Source organism: Onychostruthus taczanowskii, unplaced genomic scaffold (assembly GCF_017590055.1).
Source record: "Onychostruthus taczanowskii isolate IOZ18803 unplaced genomic scaffold, ASM1759005v1 scaffold63, whole genome shotgun sequence".
Classification (NCBI taxonomy): domain Eukaryota; kingdom Metazoa; phylum Chordata; class Aves; order Passeriformes; family Passeridae; genus Onychostruthus; species Onychostruthus taczanowskii.
In genome coordinates this window covers 649,537-667,003 of record NW_024504012.1, presented here as the reverse complement: position 1 = coordinate 667,003, position 17,467 = coordinate 649,537, and the positions used below count along the sequence as shown (strand labels likewise).

General features: G+C 40.0%; 1 protein-coding gene across 2 annotated transcripts in view; it reads right to left on the bottom strand.

Annotated features, from left to right (window-relative positions):
- The window catches only part of RABGAP1L (RAB GTPase activating protein 1 like), a 219,036-nt gene that overhangs the window by 66,869 nt on the left and 134,700 nt on the right, over positions 1 to 17,467 (bottom strand). For both annotated transcript variants that reach the window (XM_041420094.1, XM_041420095.1), the window contains exons 17-18: positions 16,380 to 16,523; positions 3,611 to 3,652 (exon numbers count right to left, since the gene is read on the bottom strand). In XM_041420094.1, coding sequence (XP_041276028.1) covers positions 3,611 to 3,652; positions 16,380 to 16,523 — 186 coding nt within the window. The remainder of the gene's footprint in view (positions 1 to 3,610; positions 3,653 to 16,379; positions 16,524 to 17,467) is intronic.

The window sequence follows — 17,467 nt, the reverse complement described above, 5'->3', positions numbered from 1 at the left end:
CTCATTTTGCCAAGTTATAAGATCATAAACAAGATTTAAGAATTAATCAGTGAAATCTCTCTGGTGACCAGTGACAAGGTCCCAGGGCATGGCTGCAGCTGGGTCCGGGGAGGTTTAGGTTGGATATTAGGAAAAGCTTCTTCCCCAGAGGGTGCTGGGCACTGCCCAGGCTCCCCAGGGAATGGGCACAGCCCCAAGGCTGCCAGAGCTCCAGGAGGGTTTGGACAACGCTCCCAGGGATGCACAGGGTGGGATTGTTGGGGTGTCTGGGCAGGGGCAGGAGCTGGACTTTGATGGTTCTTGGGGGTCCCTTCCAGCTCAGGACATTCTATGAAATACTAATGGTGTCTGGGCAGGGGCAGGAGCTGGACTTTGATGGTTCTTGGGGGTCCCTTCCAGCTCAGTACATTCTATGAAATACTAAAATAAGAAAGGAAGCTTACAATTTACTTCTTTTTCTTAGCATATGTGAGGATTTAATGCTTATAATTTCCAGCAAAGAAAGAAACTATTTGATGACACATTGGATTAGGAAGTGTGCTGGCACTGGAAGGGTATATTTTCCCCTGTCATTCTCATTAATCATCTTAATTGGGATTTTAAAAATGAAAATATCAATGCTGTTTGTTGTTTTAAACAACAGATTTTAATGCTACCTTTTTCCACACTGGGGTTCTCTTCACATGCCAGTGCTTCACTGCATTTTCCACTGCTCAGAAAATGAGAGGTGAGGAGTTAGGGTTTCCAGCAGCTCAGGATCCAAAAGGGTAATTCAGATGCAGTCCCTACACGATGCAAGTCAATGACTCCCAGTGTAAGACAGTGCCACCAGCTGGGGACCCTGAGCAGCCTGTGGAGCACAACATTTGGATGCTACAGAACAGAACTCCATGTTTTCCTTTGATAAGAAATCAGATTAATGCCCAAGCTATGGCTTTCACAGCTAAGAGCTTTAATCCTCTAGCTGTTCATTGCTGCAAGCATACTCAGGGTGTGGGAGAAGGGAAGAGGAAGGATTCCTGCGTGTCTCAAATGTTTATTTTCCAAGGATGACTGCACCACCGTGTCTCAGGCAATTGGTCACAGAAGTAGCACTGTCATTTCCAAACTAACAGCATTCCCTGTGAGACACAGCCCCGAGTGCAGGAGAGTTCCAGATAAAAGCTTCTCTTCCACTGCTATTTAGTGAGGGATTTGGATGCACACACCTCACTAGGAGCAAGGAAAATGGCATTTACACAAGAAAGGCTCCAGTATTTCACTGATGAAGGATGCCCTTATCCAAATTTAAAATAATCCAAGAGGTTGTGGATGAGAGAATAATTGCTCTGTTTTAACAAAGAACAAATCCTTAGGAATTGTTTTCATTCACTCCAGAATCAGAGACATACAAGACAAACTGAAACACAGTTTTTAAAGCAGTTTTTCTGCAGCACATTCAGGTTCTATAACTTGAAAAGAGCAGCACACTAAACCACTTTGCTCCTAATGATTAGGCGAGATTATGAACACATTTGAATAGGAAAAAAAAATACTTCCGTTCTCAACTATTTTCTTCCCTAACAGAAGAGCAATTTTTGCTGAAAGCAAATTAGAATGCTTATTCAATTTTAGGTAAGCACCAGTTCCATCTCCATGTCACTGTGGAACTGTGCTCTTAGGTGAGTTTTTCTGAGTTAGAATCTTATCTTTCTTACCTCAATTTTCTTTGGCTGCACTATAGCAATATTTTCTCAGGATAAAACCTCCTTTACCATTTATTTAGTGTCTATTACTGCTAGAGCAGGCAGCTACAGCATACCATGCAAGAAGAACTACTGTAACTGCCACAAGCAGAATTAAACTCTTAAACTTAGAAAATACTTATACATAAGAGTGACAAATTACATTATTGAATTTTCCTCTGGAATATCCAAATAGAAATACTCTGCTGGAGAAGCAGCATGTCATGGGGTATATATAAAACGAAGACTGAACACTTGTGGTTAAAAGAAACTGAACTAATTATTCAGCAGGAAACAAAATTCCTTATTGGCTGCATGACACCCATGAATTCTTTCCAAAGTCATATTTTCTAAACACTTGTTCTGCTGCTACCCTTGGTTCAACCCTTCTCTCTCACAGCAGCAGGAAATGTAAAGCAGGTGGACCCAAAGCCATCCTTCATAATGAAACTGAACTCAGTTCTGCCCTGAAAACCCTGTCAGCCATCTGCAGCTCTGTGCAAGTACTCTTCCCTTTCTTCTCTAGCTTTAAGATCCCTAAGTTGGTACCTCTGCCTTTCCCAGAACTTGTTCCTGCCATGTTCAGCAAACCTGCTGGGTGTGGGCTGGCTTCTTCCTTTCCTTCCTCACTAGTATGCTATAACCTACCAAACGTCCCATTATTCATACTGGCCTGGAAAAATGGAATATTAACAAGCCCCCACAGCTGCAAATAAAATATAAAACAGGAAGAAAAGAGCACACATTCCCCTCCCTCCTTTTTAAGAATTTCAATTTGTGTAGGAGCACTTCCCTGGAAAGATACATTAAACCAATTTCCTGTTTATAGGAGTCTTCATTAAATACATGCACTCAAGTAGAGTCACAACCCCATTTTCCACATCAGCTGTGTGAAGCACAGGAAAGCACAGGTTATTTTGGACATTTCCTCACCACAAGGATATGCAATATCTCCTGCCTACACTGCAATACTGAAGTCACCTGCTCTAAAGTTGGACTCAGTGATCCTTTGGGTCCCTCCCACCTCAGGAGATGCTATGATTCTGTGAAAATACACGTTTGAAAATTTCAAATTGCTCTGTTCACAGCAGCACATGGATGTATGTTCCTGGGGTGGAGCACTTCTGCCATAGGATTTTATGCCGTAGAAGCTGAATCTCAGAGAATTCCTCATTGCTGAGTAACTCAATCAGCAGCTGTTTGCTCTTTCTAGGAAAATGACAAGGAAATCCCACTGGAGGAGCAGCAACAGTGCACTGGTTCTAGTCTGCATCCCCATTATGGGCTGGGTGTGTTAGGAGTGACAGGTTGTTCTATCCTGTCAAATTTCAAATTCCATACTGCGTGCTTGCATGTGGGCTGGATTTGAACCAGAGCCAACCTGTGGAGGTCAGTGTAAGATAACTCAGAGCTCATCTCACTGCACCCAGTGCTTTACCTACAGGTTTACTTGGTTAGGTAAATTTTTTAAATGTCTTTGTTGCCAAAGACAGAAGTTCCCCATATTAGAGAAGATTTCTATTCCTCTCTCAGTACCACAAATACACTGGATACCAGTCAATCACATTTTATACAACAGAACCCAGACACAAAACAGACATGCTGTGAAATGAATCTGAATTGTTTTCTTGTTTTCTTAACAGCAATTACATGATACATTTAAATCTTTAGACTGCATCCCTTGTTCCACAAGCTTTATGATATGATTAAGTTTAATAAAAATGTATCTATCATAAGTGCAATTTTGAAGAGACCTCCATCCAAATGGATATTTCTTCATTCCCTTCTCCAGAGGTCCCACTCTTCTTGTTCTTATAGATATGATATTAAGATAATCAGTATTTTAATTTAATAAAACAAAATAAATGTTTAAAAAAATTACTTACCTTTAAAAGAGCCAAAGCCACATGGAAGATTATGTTCATACCCTGAAAATAAGAAGAAAGATATTTCAATCAGCCCCAGAACACAAACCTCTTCTCATACTTATCATTTTGTGGCACCACAACTCAATGTTAAAGTCCCTAGGGAACACTTCCCTTTTCCTGCTACACTTGGAAGTTCCTCATTGAAGCCCCAAGGCAGTTTCCAAACTCCACCGTGGGGGAAGATCTCAGCTCTTTGGGGCTTTGGGAAACTTCACTTTGGGAAACTCAGGTGCTGTGGATGTGACAGGCTGTCCCTCCCTCTGTTGCAGTGCCTGGCAATGCTGGCTTTCATGAACAGTGCAGGATAGTGGCATCAGCAGGGCATCAGCAAAATGCAATAAATATTCCAGGTGAGAGATTTTTGTCAAGTAACTGAGCTTAGCTGTGACTTATCAGGTACAATCTTTCATACTCAAACTGTAAAAAAACTCCAAAATAGAACAAAGACAACCCCACAAGTACACAAGAGACCTTTTTTTACTGTGTTTAGCCAAAAGTTAAAACTATTTCAAAGCTAAACAAGCTGCTGTCTGTATTCAGTAGTTCCAGCTTGCTGGTTTGCAAAAGCTGGAAAGACAAATGTAGAGAAATGCATTCAGTGAGAAATACAGGGACAACAGGCATTTATTTAAAGATTAAAGGAAGTCTGCAGCCTACATCTGTTGATAATTTAAGATTATAAACAACTTTGTCTTCATCCATATATGAGACATACCATATGCAGTTCTCGTTTGCTGTACCATGTACTTCATGTTCAGACTGCTTTCCTCTATTATATTTTCCAAATCTTCTTGCATGGTTTAATGGCATGATAAATCTTTTCTAACAATGGCTCCCAGAGCTGGTATCTAGAAACATCTCAACAGATTTGCACACAAGTAATACTGCAATTATATTTTATTGTTGTGGGATAACAACAAAAGTTGTGACAAGGAAATGTTCTCCAAGCAATTTCTGCTTCTGCAATTGAATGTGTTTCCAATCCTCTTCCTGAAAGCCTGAGACCATGTTTCTATAAAAATTAGCTTTCATAAAAACATGCTGGGACTTCACAGAAGCTTTCTTGGGAATAAATTGCATTTTTAACGTAGATAGTATGGTGCCTTGAAGGGATTGTACCATTAAGTGAGTCCTGGAAATGCTGCAACATCAGACATAATGAATATTGCAACACTGAATTACTTTGCAATTCAATGCATTATCATTGATAACAAACTGGTTTTTCCCACTAGAGGTCACAATTGCAGCAGGACTGAATCTTGCTTCATCACTAGGAAACCCTTCTTCCAAATGGGATAAAAGTTATTTCAAGTTGTTTGGCTTTACGTATTTCTTTTTAATTGGGAAATGTAGAAAAACAGAAGTCCAGTTATGACTTTCAGTCATGACATTGATAATACCAGAGCTCCAGCAGCAGTGAATAAGTTCATAGTACTTTCAGGTTTATTTCAAATATTAATCTGAACTCAACAGTTAATTCCACACAGTTATGCCCTTGACAACTTTTACTTCCTAACAGAAAGGACTGACAAACACACTCTCTGTAAATGAGAGGAATATCAATAAGCTATCACAAACACTACATTTTATTCTTAACAAACTGATCAGATTTTGTTATGATATGAGTAAGACTACTATGTCTAATAGCTGGACTGATGCCTCAGGCTTTAGCTTTTATATTTTTCAGATTCTGTGCTGCTTTGGTGTGTCATTCTGAGCTTCATATTAGGGATGGTGAGCTCTTTTCACAGGGCAGGGAGACAAAACAATTCCTTCTCTAGCTGGGGACCGAGGACAAATGATCCAAATCTCAGGCCCAAGAGGACAAACAACATGGAGTGAAGAGAGCAAAACAAGAAGGATGGGACTTGATGGGCTAAAGCTGGAATTGGACAATGAACTCCAATATGCAAATGGAGCAGAACTTATAAAAGTGAGAGCCCCCGTGAGTGGTTGTGCATTTTGTGACCATTTTGGTTCATCTTGGGTGCAGCCCTGGCTGGGCTCTTGTGCTGCCCAAGGGGGATCCATTGAGGCCTTTTAATAAATCCCTACTTTATTCTTTAACTCTGCCTAGCCTCTGTTCTAGGTCAGCCTTCACAGGGCATCAGGACTACTGAGGAATTAGTGCCCTTTGTATTTTCTGGCAGAACCATAAAGAAATGTACACCAGTTCTCATTTATTTTCTAAACATTTTTTTTTTCTGATCTGCCTGAAACTAATGCTGTTCCTGAATTCATATGAATAAAACTCTCTGCTGGTACTCCTCTTATACCATCACTCCTCACATGGACAGCAATTGCAGCAGAAATAGGTTTCAACCTGCCTTGAGAATCCCCATCTCTTTATCAAGCCCCACCAGGCAAGGGGCAGCTCACAGATCTGCTCCCGTTACTTGAGGTTACTTGATCAAGGCTCAAGCACCCTAAAAAATCAGAACATGAAAGGACTTAAAACATCCCTATCCAACTATCCTGAGCAGCATTCTGCTACTCTCAGCACCAGAAAAACACCTGCAGCCTCCTCCTTCCTCCAAGGCAGAGGAAGTCCTGAATCAGTGCAGCATTTTCAAGCTGAGGCAGCAATTGCTGCAGTTTCCTGCTGCCCAGTGGGGACCTGCAGGGCCAACACAGCCAACAGCTGGCTGGACTGGAGGTGGATGCTCCAGATTTCAAAGCCCTGGAAAAACTCACCCCATGTTTGAACAACACACTGGATAACCACTGATCTGCCTGCTGCAGTTATTTGTCCTAATTCATGCAAGGCACTTCTTCCACAGCCAAGTTTAATGAAGATGATTATGAAAAAGAAGGCTCAGCTCATTTTGTCACAATCTCTTATTTAAAACCTTACTTAATTTACCACACAGTGATTTATAAGCTTCAGCTTAAGCTTCTTCAGCTATTTTAGAAGAAAGACCAAAAATACCAAAGTGCACCAGACATATAAATCAATGGTAGCAATATCCCTCCAGCAGTTTGATAATGGAAACATGGAAGTACATACAAATCATCCATGAGGGGCAAAGAGAAGGGGCCCATATGAAATGAGCTTTTGAAAATTACTTTTTAAAGCCAAAGGTCATATGCTTAACTAGGCATTTTGAAATAAATGCTGTATGTCTTGGGGATGGCTTTTATCCCATATCTGGGGCAGGTTTTTTTGTTTGGTTGTTTTTTTTTGTTTTTTTTTTGGGCGGGGGGGTTTCTTTTTTTTTTTTTTTTCCTTTTTGGTTGGTTTGGGGTTTTTTGTTTTTGTTTGGTTTGGGTTTTTTTGTTTGTTTGGGTTTTTTTGTTTTTGCTTTGTGTCTGGAATGGTCACACTATAATACCATGCAGATCTCATCTTGAGACGTAAAAGATTTCTATGTGTGAAAGTCGTTCATAATTACCTTAACACTTTTTTAAAATAAAGAACAGTCAAGAGTAAAATTATACTCTTATAAACAAGAATTCTAAGAGCACAGGAATGGTGAGGGGCTTGTTATCATGTCCTATCACAGAATCAGGTGTTATGTAAGGACCCTCTGAAGCTTGTGTAGAGGCCTAGAGAACTTTAAGAGGGAGGGAAAGCAGAATGTTGGAGTTTATATCATATTTCAACCCCCTTACAGCTCCTGCTGACTGCCACACTGACCACCCTCTGCTTTACAGGCACACTCTGCTTTACAGGAGCACTTACTCCAGAAGAAAGAGCATCATTCAGCCAAAGAGCCCTTCATACCTACTGGTACTGGGATGAACACTCACCATCCAGGAAGTCCCCACTTAATTCAGAAAGATTGTGCTTCATAGAAACATCTGCTTCTTTGAACTGTATGTCAAAAAAACCTGTAACTTCCAACAACCACTGGAGGTAATGTTCTCATGGGCAAACCAGTGAAACTCTCTCATGAGACTGTAAAAATGAAATTACTCGTGTGCACTAAAATTCAGACTGGCTGAAAGCAAATGGAAATCTTAAGATGTTTACTCTAATCCAGCTAGAGGTTTTCCCAGTTCTTAACTCCCTCCAAAGCCAATATTCCTCCTGCAGATAGAAGCCTCTTTGAGGAGTCCTCCCTTTGCACTTTGAGGAGTCCCTCTGCACTTTGAAACAAGTTGGACTTTTGAAAAGGCCTGAAAATTAGGGTGGGAACAAAGAACAAACTGAGACTGTAAAGATGCTATTCCATGGGACCCAGTTTGCATTCAGTGAGACCTCTGTGACAGAAAGGGTGCCTGTGGCTTCCTGCTGAAGGGAGGAGGGACAGATTTATTCATCTGACCCAGCAAATCAGCCCAGAGGGAGGAAAAAAGGAAGTCAAGGGGCAGCAAACAAATACTTGCTATGACCAAAATTCAACAGCCAAGCACAGAGTTAAGTAAGGATAAACAATTTAGCTGTGTTTATCTGGGCAACATTTGCACTGGGGACAACTTTAGAATTTCTCTCCTGTTTTAAAGCTTCTGTTTATGATAGAAGCCTCAAGAGAAGACAGGTTATATTCAATATTTGCATCTCTCCAACCCAGACCCTCTGACAGATCTTCCTCTGGTTACACCGCAATACCCTTGGCACCATCTTCACCAAGAAAAGGAAGTGAGTATCTTTAAAAAAAGAAAAATTAAATTCATCAATGTCCTTATCTGTGGTTTGCCCCCCTAGATATGTATGACATGTAAAAGCAAACAGTCAAAGTATGGATAAAATATTTCTGAAGTTCAGCACCAGGTAAAGTGACAGATGTAAGAGTGAAATAAGCACCTCCTTAAGGGCTGAGAAGTCTCAAGTCCCACATGACATGAATCTCTTCCAGCTTTCTAATAACTGAGTTTTCTTTTCTTTAAAGGGAGACCAGCTATTCAACTGAAGTTAACTTGACATTGCTTCATAATTCCAAAGTGTTTCATAATCATGTGTTCAGTTGCACAGTCTTTCAAGGGAGCTGCAGAGGGTAATTGGGGTTACAGACACTAAAGGAGAATTAAAATTCTATTTATGTTTTGGATGGGTTCCAGCAAAACAATTACTTGGCAACTCTAATATGTTGAGAACACAGTAAACTTTAGGAATGTCACAAACATCTTTGTTTTGTTGACAAGATGAATATATGGTCTGAAGCTCCAAGTTCCCTTTGTAAGCAGGGCAGCCTTGGAACATGCTCTGCAGGGGCGCGCACGTTAATTAACATCTTTTAGGCAGTTTGTGTAGCTTGTACATTTATTCTAGCTCAATGACAAGATGACTAAAGGAAAAAAAGGTTAAAACTCTTGTTCAAATAAGGCACAACATGAATTAGCAGGTTTTGTGTAAACAACAAGATACAGCTTTCTTAGTACAGGAAAAGATCAAACGAAAAACAAATTGCAAAGAGATGTTGCTGCTAACGTGTGAGCACAGTGGAGCTCTCAGACTGGGCTTCCCCCAGTGACTCCATATACAGAAACAGCCTGAAATGCTACCACACAGGGAAGGAGAAAATCCAGAAATCTCCCCCTGATCTGATTCCATGACAAATACACACAGCCAATTAAAACCAGTTGATTGAACTACCGGAGAAGCAGGTACCAGGGAGATGGCATAAACAGCACCAGGGGATTCTGTATTGATTTGTGTCACTTTTCTGGATTTTGCAGCATAAAACAGCACACAATAAATACCAAGCAACCATGAACCTGTATTGGTATGATTTCACATGGAATTTTGTTTGTTTGGATGCTTTTATAGAAATAAATGGGATTTAGGAGTAAATATTTGCATGTTTTGGGTGGTTTTCATGTCATTTGCTGCTGAGATGTTGCTATGGCTGAATGAAGGTAGAGGCTGCTGTGAGATTAACATGTTTTTCCTCTCCACCTTCTGTCACTGTTTGCAAAGAATAAAAATTTACAGCCAGGGAATTTTAAGTCTTTTCCACATATCAAACTGCTCCCTTGCATGAGGTATTTCTGCAGTGATACATTCCCAATTCACCAGCAACTGCTTATGGGCCAGTAGCATTTGTCAACCAAGCCAGACACTAACTCTCCTTTTCTGGTTTGTAAAGCTTTAAATTGCAGGGGTTTTAGACATTTCTGTCCCTTTTCCCAAAATTGATTAATACAGGGACAAAGAAGGGGGTCTCAATCCACACTGGGCGTTTAAATTGCAGGGGTTTTAGACATTTCTGTCCCTTTTCCCAAAATTAATACAGGGACAAAAAAGGGGGTCTCAATCCACACTGGGCACCAAGGGTCTTGTCACACACAAGGAGAGAAAAAGAGGTCTCATCTCTTTATTTAACACAGGTCCTCCAGCTCTGGGATGGAAACAGGGAATGGCTGTTAGATGTACTCAAGGAGAAGGAATCTTCCAGATCCCAGCTTTCATGAGAGCAGGCAAGGTGAGGGGTTCAGAACATCTCTTGACAGAGAGTTGTGCCTCGTTCCCCCTCTAGTTGTGCTCACACACCACAAAGAAAAATCCATGCCCACACTAAATGAACATCTGCCCCCCTGCACTCCCTCTGATTTTCTCCCCAGTGTTATTCCTCAACTCTCCCTTTCCCTGCCACAACACAGCCCTGGCTCTTGTCTCTCTGAACCCTGACATTGGTGTTCTCTTTCCAATGATGAGTCAAATGCAAAGTTCACATTTTGATTTTACATATTTAGAAAATTCCTAACAGCCTCAGATTCCAAGCACAAAGCAGCAGAAAGTGTTTCAGCACAGGCAGACTGCACTACCCTCTTCTTTAAAAACATTTCCCAAATTAGCTCAGCTTCCTGGATTTGCTCATGGAATATCACTCTCTCATTTATGATACTTTCCTTCAGTTATTTCTAAAGTGTTTTTGAAGCTTGCCAAGACTGTTTAGGATATGCTGCTATTCCAATACAGCAGATGGCACTAGTGTTAAGTAAGCATTATGGAAATTTACTGTATTCCTAGAAAAAACAACCAAGTGAACATCAACTAGCAGGTGGCTAAAATATTTCGCGAGCAATGGGGAGAGTAATCCAGAGACACAGTGTGAGCATGGCATTAGATGTGTCACCCCTCTAAGGCCCAAACGAGGTCATTCAGCCCAGTCACTCATCCTTTTCACCTAGATCTTAGAACATTTCTAAGAAGGAGCCTTAGCATTTAGGACCACAAAATTTATCAACATCACCCAAAAGGTACCTTCTGTTCTCATAAGTTATCTTGGAGTGCAGACTGTTGGGAGACTGTTTTTCCTTTGCTCATGTTGAGCGTATTTCATTAGCCTTGTTATTTTGGGGACGATCAAGCAGCAGCCATGACTGGGAGATACATAAATTATGGATGCTCACAGGAACAGCTGGACATCCTTGAGTCAAGAGTTATGCTAAACCCTCTCCTAGAACCTCCATTCTCTATTAAAACACTCTTCTCCTTGGTCCAAGCCTGAATTATTAGAAATTCTGTTAGAACATTTTGTGTCCCCAGTCCCCATGGCAGTACAGAACATGGTATTGCACATCTCCAGTATTTCTGCCGTTGACTGAATTTTACATGCAAACACCTTATACTACTTGTAACCTTCACTTGGAAAAGAACTTAAAATTGTTTATCATTATAATCAGAATGTTTTTAACACACACACATCCAAAAGCTTTAAGAAGTTCCTCATGCAGCACACATACAATCAAATCCTACACCCTTCTTTCTTTCTATCTTAATTTCTGTTCTAGTGCTGAAAAGCCCCCACAGTAGAGTACAGCTGTAGATCACAGCTGTAGATCATCACATGAATTAGGCTAAAATTACTTCTCTTTTGGATTTAATAACTGATCTAACTACACAAAAGCCAAACATCTGGGTCTAGTAAACCTGAGGTTATCTCCATTGCAGACCTCCCACTTCTGCAACAAAAATGATCATGATGGTTGACATGTCAACAGATCCTTGAATGCAGCAAACCAGCATTACCACTGGACACCCACATTCAAATTCTAGTCATCCATCTGGAGTCTGAGAAAACATATTCTCCTTCTAAATTAATTAAAAGCTAATTATAGCAGTCTGGGGAAGAAATCCTTTCCAATCTCTTTACATGAAACAGCAGTGGCTGATAAGGACTTCAGCAAGACTCAGCTCTCCAGCAGACCTGATGCAAAGGGATTGGGCAGGAGGAAGGACACAGCCTAAATGCTGTGTTTATTTATTTGCCTGTATTTCTAAAAGGAACACAAACAGACAGCTCCTGGCCTTCTCCACCTAACATGTATGACAGTGACTTCTCCCTGGTAAATAGTACTGAAATAACACAGACAGCTCCAGTACAGATCTATGCCTACTTAGAATTTAAGCCCAGATTTTAATATGCTGTTACTATAAGATATTTTATTTCTAGCAAGTCCATTCTTCCCTTTTGCAAGAGTTCTTACAATATTCGTAAGTGGAAGGGTTAATAAATGTAGACAACAAGGCAATACAAGTAAGTTTAGAAAGTTCAATTTTTCTTTCCCTATAGATCCACAAAAGATAAACAACTGTGCACAGTCTTCTATTTAATTCACATTTCATCTCAGTGCAGATTTACAGAGGAAGTGGGCTTGTTCTTGACTCAATTCCTGAGGAAGTTTAATAAATTGAAATGTTCATCTGTTCTTTCTCAGCTCTGTTGAAGGCATCACAGAAGACTCTGACAGTGACAGATAAAAAATAGTAGGCTGCTATGGTCCCTCCTCCTCAGGCAGCGCGAGCGCGGTGCCGGCCAGCCCTGAGCGCTACCAGACGGCGTTTCCTGGCACATCCATCCCAGCAAGACACACACAAGACAGAAATCAAACCCTCAGTGGCAATACTTGCGATTCTGCTCTGATTTTCAGTGCTTCATTAGGAAGGAGTGCTCCCAATAACCGTATCTCCACAATGTGGTGCCATGTTTTAGCTATCAGTAAGTGCTCACTTAGCAGCACTGCGGTGTTCGCATTTTCAATGAGTTCTAAAGTCACCTATCAGCCTTCATTATAACAGACAATTTCTCCAAATCGATTATAAAAATATTTTACACAATATTCTGAAAGCAACAGTTGTTAAATAAAGGCCAAGGAGTGATGGCATCCTAGCTTTCAATTCCCCCTTCTTGCACTGTGCCCTGTGGCCCTGTCAAAGGCACTTTCCCTTCTTTGCTATTAGCTATATTAATAAACATTAAATAATTTCAAACTCAAAACTGGTAATTAGCTGCATCCCTTTGATTCCAGTCATGACCCAGTCAGAATGGCAGCTTAGTAGTCAAATTACATAGTCAAATTATGTACTATGATACTAAAATAAACAACTGTCTGTGCCAGCCCAGGACAATCAGCATGCAGGAAAGGTTTTTGCATATTGCCTAAAAGGAGAGAAGTACTGTCCTTAAGTATTTTATATACCTCAGAACCGCACATGAAAATAGCCAGATCCACCTAAAATGGAGGTTACCAATAGTGTTTCAAAATTCTCAGCTAATAATGGAATGACAGGTTGAGCTCTGCGCCTCCTTTAGTTTTGGCAGAATAGTATATATCACAAAAGGTTAAAGAAATTCCTTTTTTAGGCAGAAAAAAAAATCATGACAATTTTGAAAACGCTTACAGATTATCTGCCTACTGATTTGGGTTGTTTTTCTCTTCAAAATGCCTGCTGAAGGTCATTTATTTAGTGTTTTTAGAACAAATATTTTCATTTTAAATTGAAAATTTAAAACACAAAATGAAGTGAAATGTCAGCTGTTTGATATTCTGTAGCACAGCTGAGGTGCAGCTGTTGCACTGAGGACAGCTCTGAGTGACAAGAGCTTTACCTAGACGAATTGCTATTTCTGAGCGTGACTTTAAATAAATAATTTAAAATAGAACAAAAAGAGACAGCAAAACAGAGCAGGCTTGAGAAGTGTTCAATAACATCATGTCATATTGACAGATAAGACTGACAAGTCCAAATACAACTCTGCTTTTCATCAACAAAAATGTTCTTCAATGCAAACAGAAATAGCAAAAGGGAAAAGACAAATGAAACAGCTGTGGCAGACAGCTCAAAGGAACCTTGCAGAAAGGTCTCCAGTCTCCAACCCACACAGTTTGCTGTAATCACATTAAAACTTTCACCTGGATCAATAGTTTTGTGTTTTTATTATAAGCAGCTGAGCCTTATAAGATGTACCAGGCAGTGCGGCGGTGTACCTGCCTGGAAGCCCAAAATTCTCTTCAAGCTTCTGCCACAGGGAAGAAAAATTATTGAAACTATTTCATTTCTGCATGGGGATGAGTGACAGATTCTGCCCCAGAACTACTCAGGTAATATTCTAAGACCACTGGAAATTGAAGTAATTTGAAGAGTCTATTCACATCTTCAACAGCTTCATGACAACTTAAAAAATAATTATCAAAAAAAAAAAAAGCTGCAAAGAAGACAACAGAATAAAATAACTCAGTCACACAGAAGCTATGGCCAATCCCACATTTGTTCAAATTTACATAAAACTGCTCTGAAGTAATATTTCATGTGAGAATGATGAGAAGACCTTGATGTAATGACGCTCACTTTGATGGGATTAAAAAAATTCCTCCATAAAACTTAATTCCCATTGTAACACTAGCTCCTTTTTCATAGTTATGCTTCTGCCCAGGAGTTCCATCCTCAGCTTGTGCCTCTGTGCAGGCAGGGGAAGGAAATGTGCCTCCCTGGTTAGCTGGGAAATGACAGCACTTCCAACAGGCATTTCTCCTCTCTGGATTGAAAGCGGAGTATCTGTAAGGATTGATTTCATTCTTCCAGCCACAATCAAAAATCAAAAACCCGAGCCAATACTAAAACTCTTGCTTGACATGGAATCACTGAATGGTTGGGGTTGGAAGGGACCTCCAGAGATCAGCTATTCCAAGACACAAATTGTTCACCCATAACTCAAATATTTTCAAGGCAACCAGAGTGGCTCCCTTAAAATGATTAGTTAGCAGCAATGGTTTTAAATGGTTTTCTTCCCCTAATTTTTTATTTCCTGTAAGAGTTGCATAGAACGTGAACATTTTGTAACCACAGACAGGACAAGGATGTGGAGAAAGCACAAGTGAGGAACTTGAAGGGTATTTAAAATTCATCTGTATCTATGACAAATTAAGGAAAAGGCTGGAAGCTTGTTTTTAAAAACTTAAGACAATTCACTTCAAAGGCTTCTTGCTTTTCTGGGGATTTTTTCTGCAGAACATGTTTCAGTGTTAGCAGCTGCCACTGTTTTTTCTCATTCCAGTTGCCAGAATTACCAGCATGCTGGTTGTTCAGAGATAAAGTAAGGAACAATTTAATGCACAAAAAATGATGTTTTGATTTCCCCCATAACTCCTTCCAGTTCACACAGTAATAGAACTTCAGTCCTCTGTCAAGGAACAGCTTCTTCCTTGCTCTGCCTGTGACCATACACCTACAGAATTGACTTGCTGTCTACAATAAAGGCCAACTAGATTTTTATGTGACTTTAATCTATGCCACTCCCACAAATTCTCAGACCTGCCTGTTACTTGAGAGTGTTTGACTCCTGACCCTGAGGAGCATTTTTCTGACAGTCCACACTGGTGCCTCAGGAAGGACATTGTCTTCTCACTGCCCTACTCTTTCTCAAGATGTCTGCATGTATCTTCTCACTTGAAATAAATATTCTTACTCTCTCTGGTTTATTTTCAGCTAGTAAAAGAGGCTCCTTTAGCTGCGTGTGATTACCCTCCACAAACACTGACAAGTTTCCCTTGCCCTAGCGTGTTGCAATGTTGCACTCTCTTACTTTCCCCTTGGATTTCCCCTTGGATTCTCCTTGGATTTTTACCTTTTTTCCCCACCCCCATTTGCTTCAGAAACATTGAGGTAAACATTGCCAATATTACCATACCTTGCTTTGATAACTGAGCACCAATATGCAGAATAAGAAATAGTCTCAAGGACTGAATCCTACCAAGGCATGTGCAGCAAGCCTGAAGATTCTCAGAGAAAATATTTCACAATAAAAATTAACAACATGAACTAGAATCAACAGTGTTTCATACTCATGAAGCCTTTGCTATTTAAAATTACCAAATATTTTATCTATCTATTTATTCTCATGTTTGTGACCCCTTTAATTTGGAGAGGAAATCAGTGACAGATTTAAAAGCAGGTGTAATGCCATGGACTTCCCATTTACTGAAGGAAGGACTGGTATTTTACCAAAATAAATATTGTAGACTATCAACGTATTCTGACTGGCTTTTAAAAGAAAGTGTAGATATATCTACAGCACAGACAAACACCATTTTGTATCTGGAGTGGTGCATTCCTAGCTGGAGCAGCAGGGAGAAGAACCAAAAGGAAGGAGCTTCCTTCAGCTGTGTTTGGCCCTTCTCACTGTTTAATACCAGCCACCATGCACCACCATCTCTGTCCGTGAGCATTCTGAGTCAGGCCACTTGGAGAGCCTTCCTTACTAGGTGTCTTCAAGAAGTTACAGTTCCTAACTCTGAATAATCATTTAACAAATTACATGAAAAACAGGTGTGTGCATCAGATATTCTTAATTAGACCTCTCAGTAAAAAATGAGGCAATCCACAGTTCTAATTTTACAACCAAACCAGTGTTTCACTGAACATCTTCTGTTCCATATAACCATGGTTTCTACATAACTACTCAGATTTTATAACTAAGAACTAAAGGACTTAAAATGAAATAAAACAAGAAGAAACATTGATGGAGTCGAGGAAGGAATTTCTGATTCAATATTTTTTTACCTCACAAAGTAGTAAGTCAATGATGTGGAAGACCATGCAGAGTGGAAACTTGGCAGTAAAAAGAGTGAGAAACCACTGGGATGCATACATGTGAGCTTCCAAATTGAGGTCTGAGAAATGGCTGTGCAAGTCTGGTAACTGCTCCTGCAATAAAGGAAAAAAAGAAATGTTTCAGTATTCCTCATTAATTTGAGTTCTCCATCCATACCTGCAGTAAGGACCAGGGTTGCTAAATATCAAAAAACACAACAAAGTGAAAGCCTGGCTTCTTTTGAGCAATGAAGATGTTTCTTGATAAATTTCAGTGCCCATGGTTACAGTTTTTAGTAAGAGATCCACAGTGGATTCTATCACCGTATCAAAGAATATACTGAGACTATACTGAGAAATTACAGAAACTTCAACAGTTGAAAGGCAGAGCAGTTGTAAAATCTATGTCATGGTGTACATTTTTTAGTTATTCCTTTGCTGTGCCTTGCTATAAATGCTTCTGCCACAAAAAAACAATGGCTACAGGAACCAGGTTACTTTGCTGAGCTTGAAAGCAACAGAGCACACAACTCCAGCAGACCATTTCTCTAACTAGGAGCACATAAAAGCAACACAAAATAAGCACTGAAAAATCTTACTGAACAGTGATGACCCAGTCATTTAATAAACTATCTTTGTTAAGAGTATATTTGTTAATAAAATCTGTTTTGTTAACAAAAATCTTTGTGGACGTAAATAAATATTGAGAAGACCATATGCTGAAGTGTCACATTAATTAGTATGCAATTCCACTCCATCAAGTATGAAACATGCACAATTTGACATCTGAAAAAATACCATAAAATTAGCAATAGTCTGTTTTGTTTGGTTTCAGTATGGTTATCTGTGAGAATTGACTTCAGCAAGCAGCTTTTCACTGTGCCAACAGAAGGGCAGAGCTTAAGGAACTGTCAGTAATTCCTTATCAGTCACAACAACAATGTATAACATTTGCAGCCCTTCAGTTGTGCTAAACTGCTTGATGAAATAATTCCAGCTGAAAGAAGAGCAGAGTCCTGGAAGAGACAATAAAACCTGCCCAGTGGTCCACACTTGAT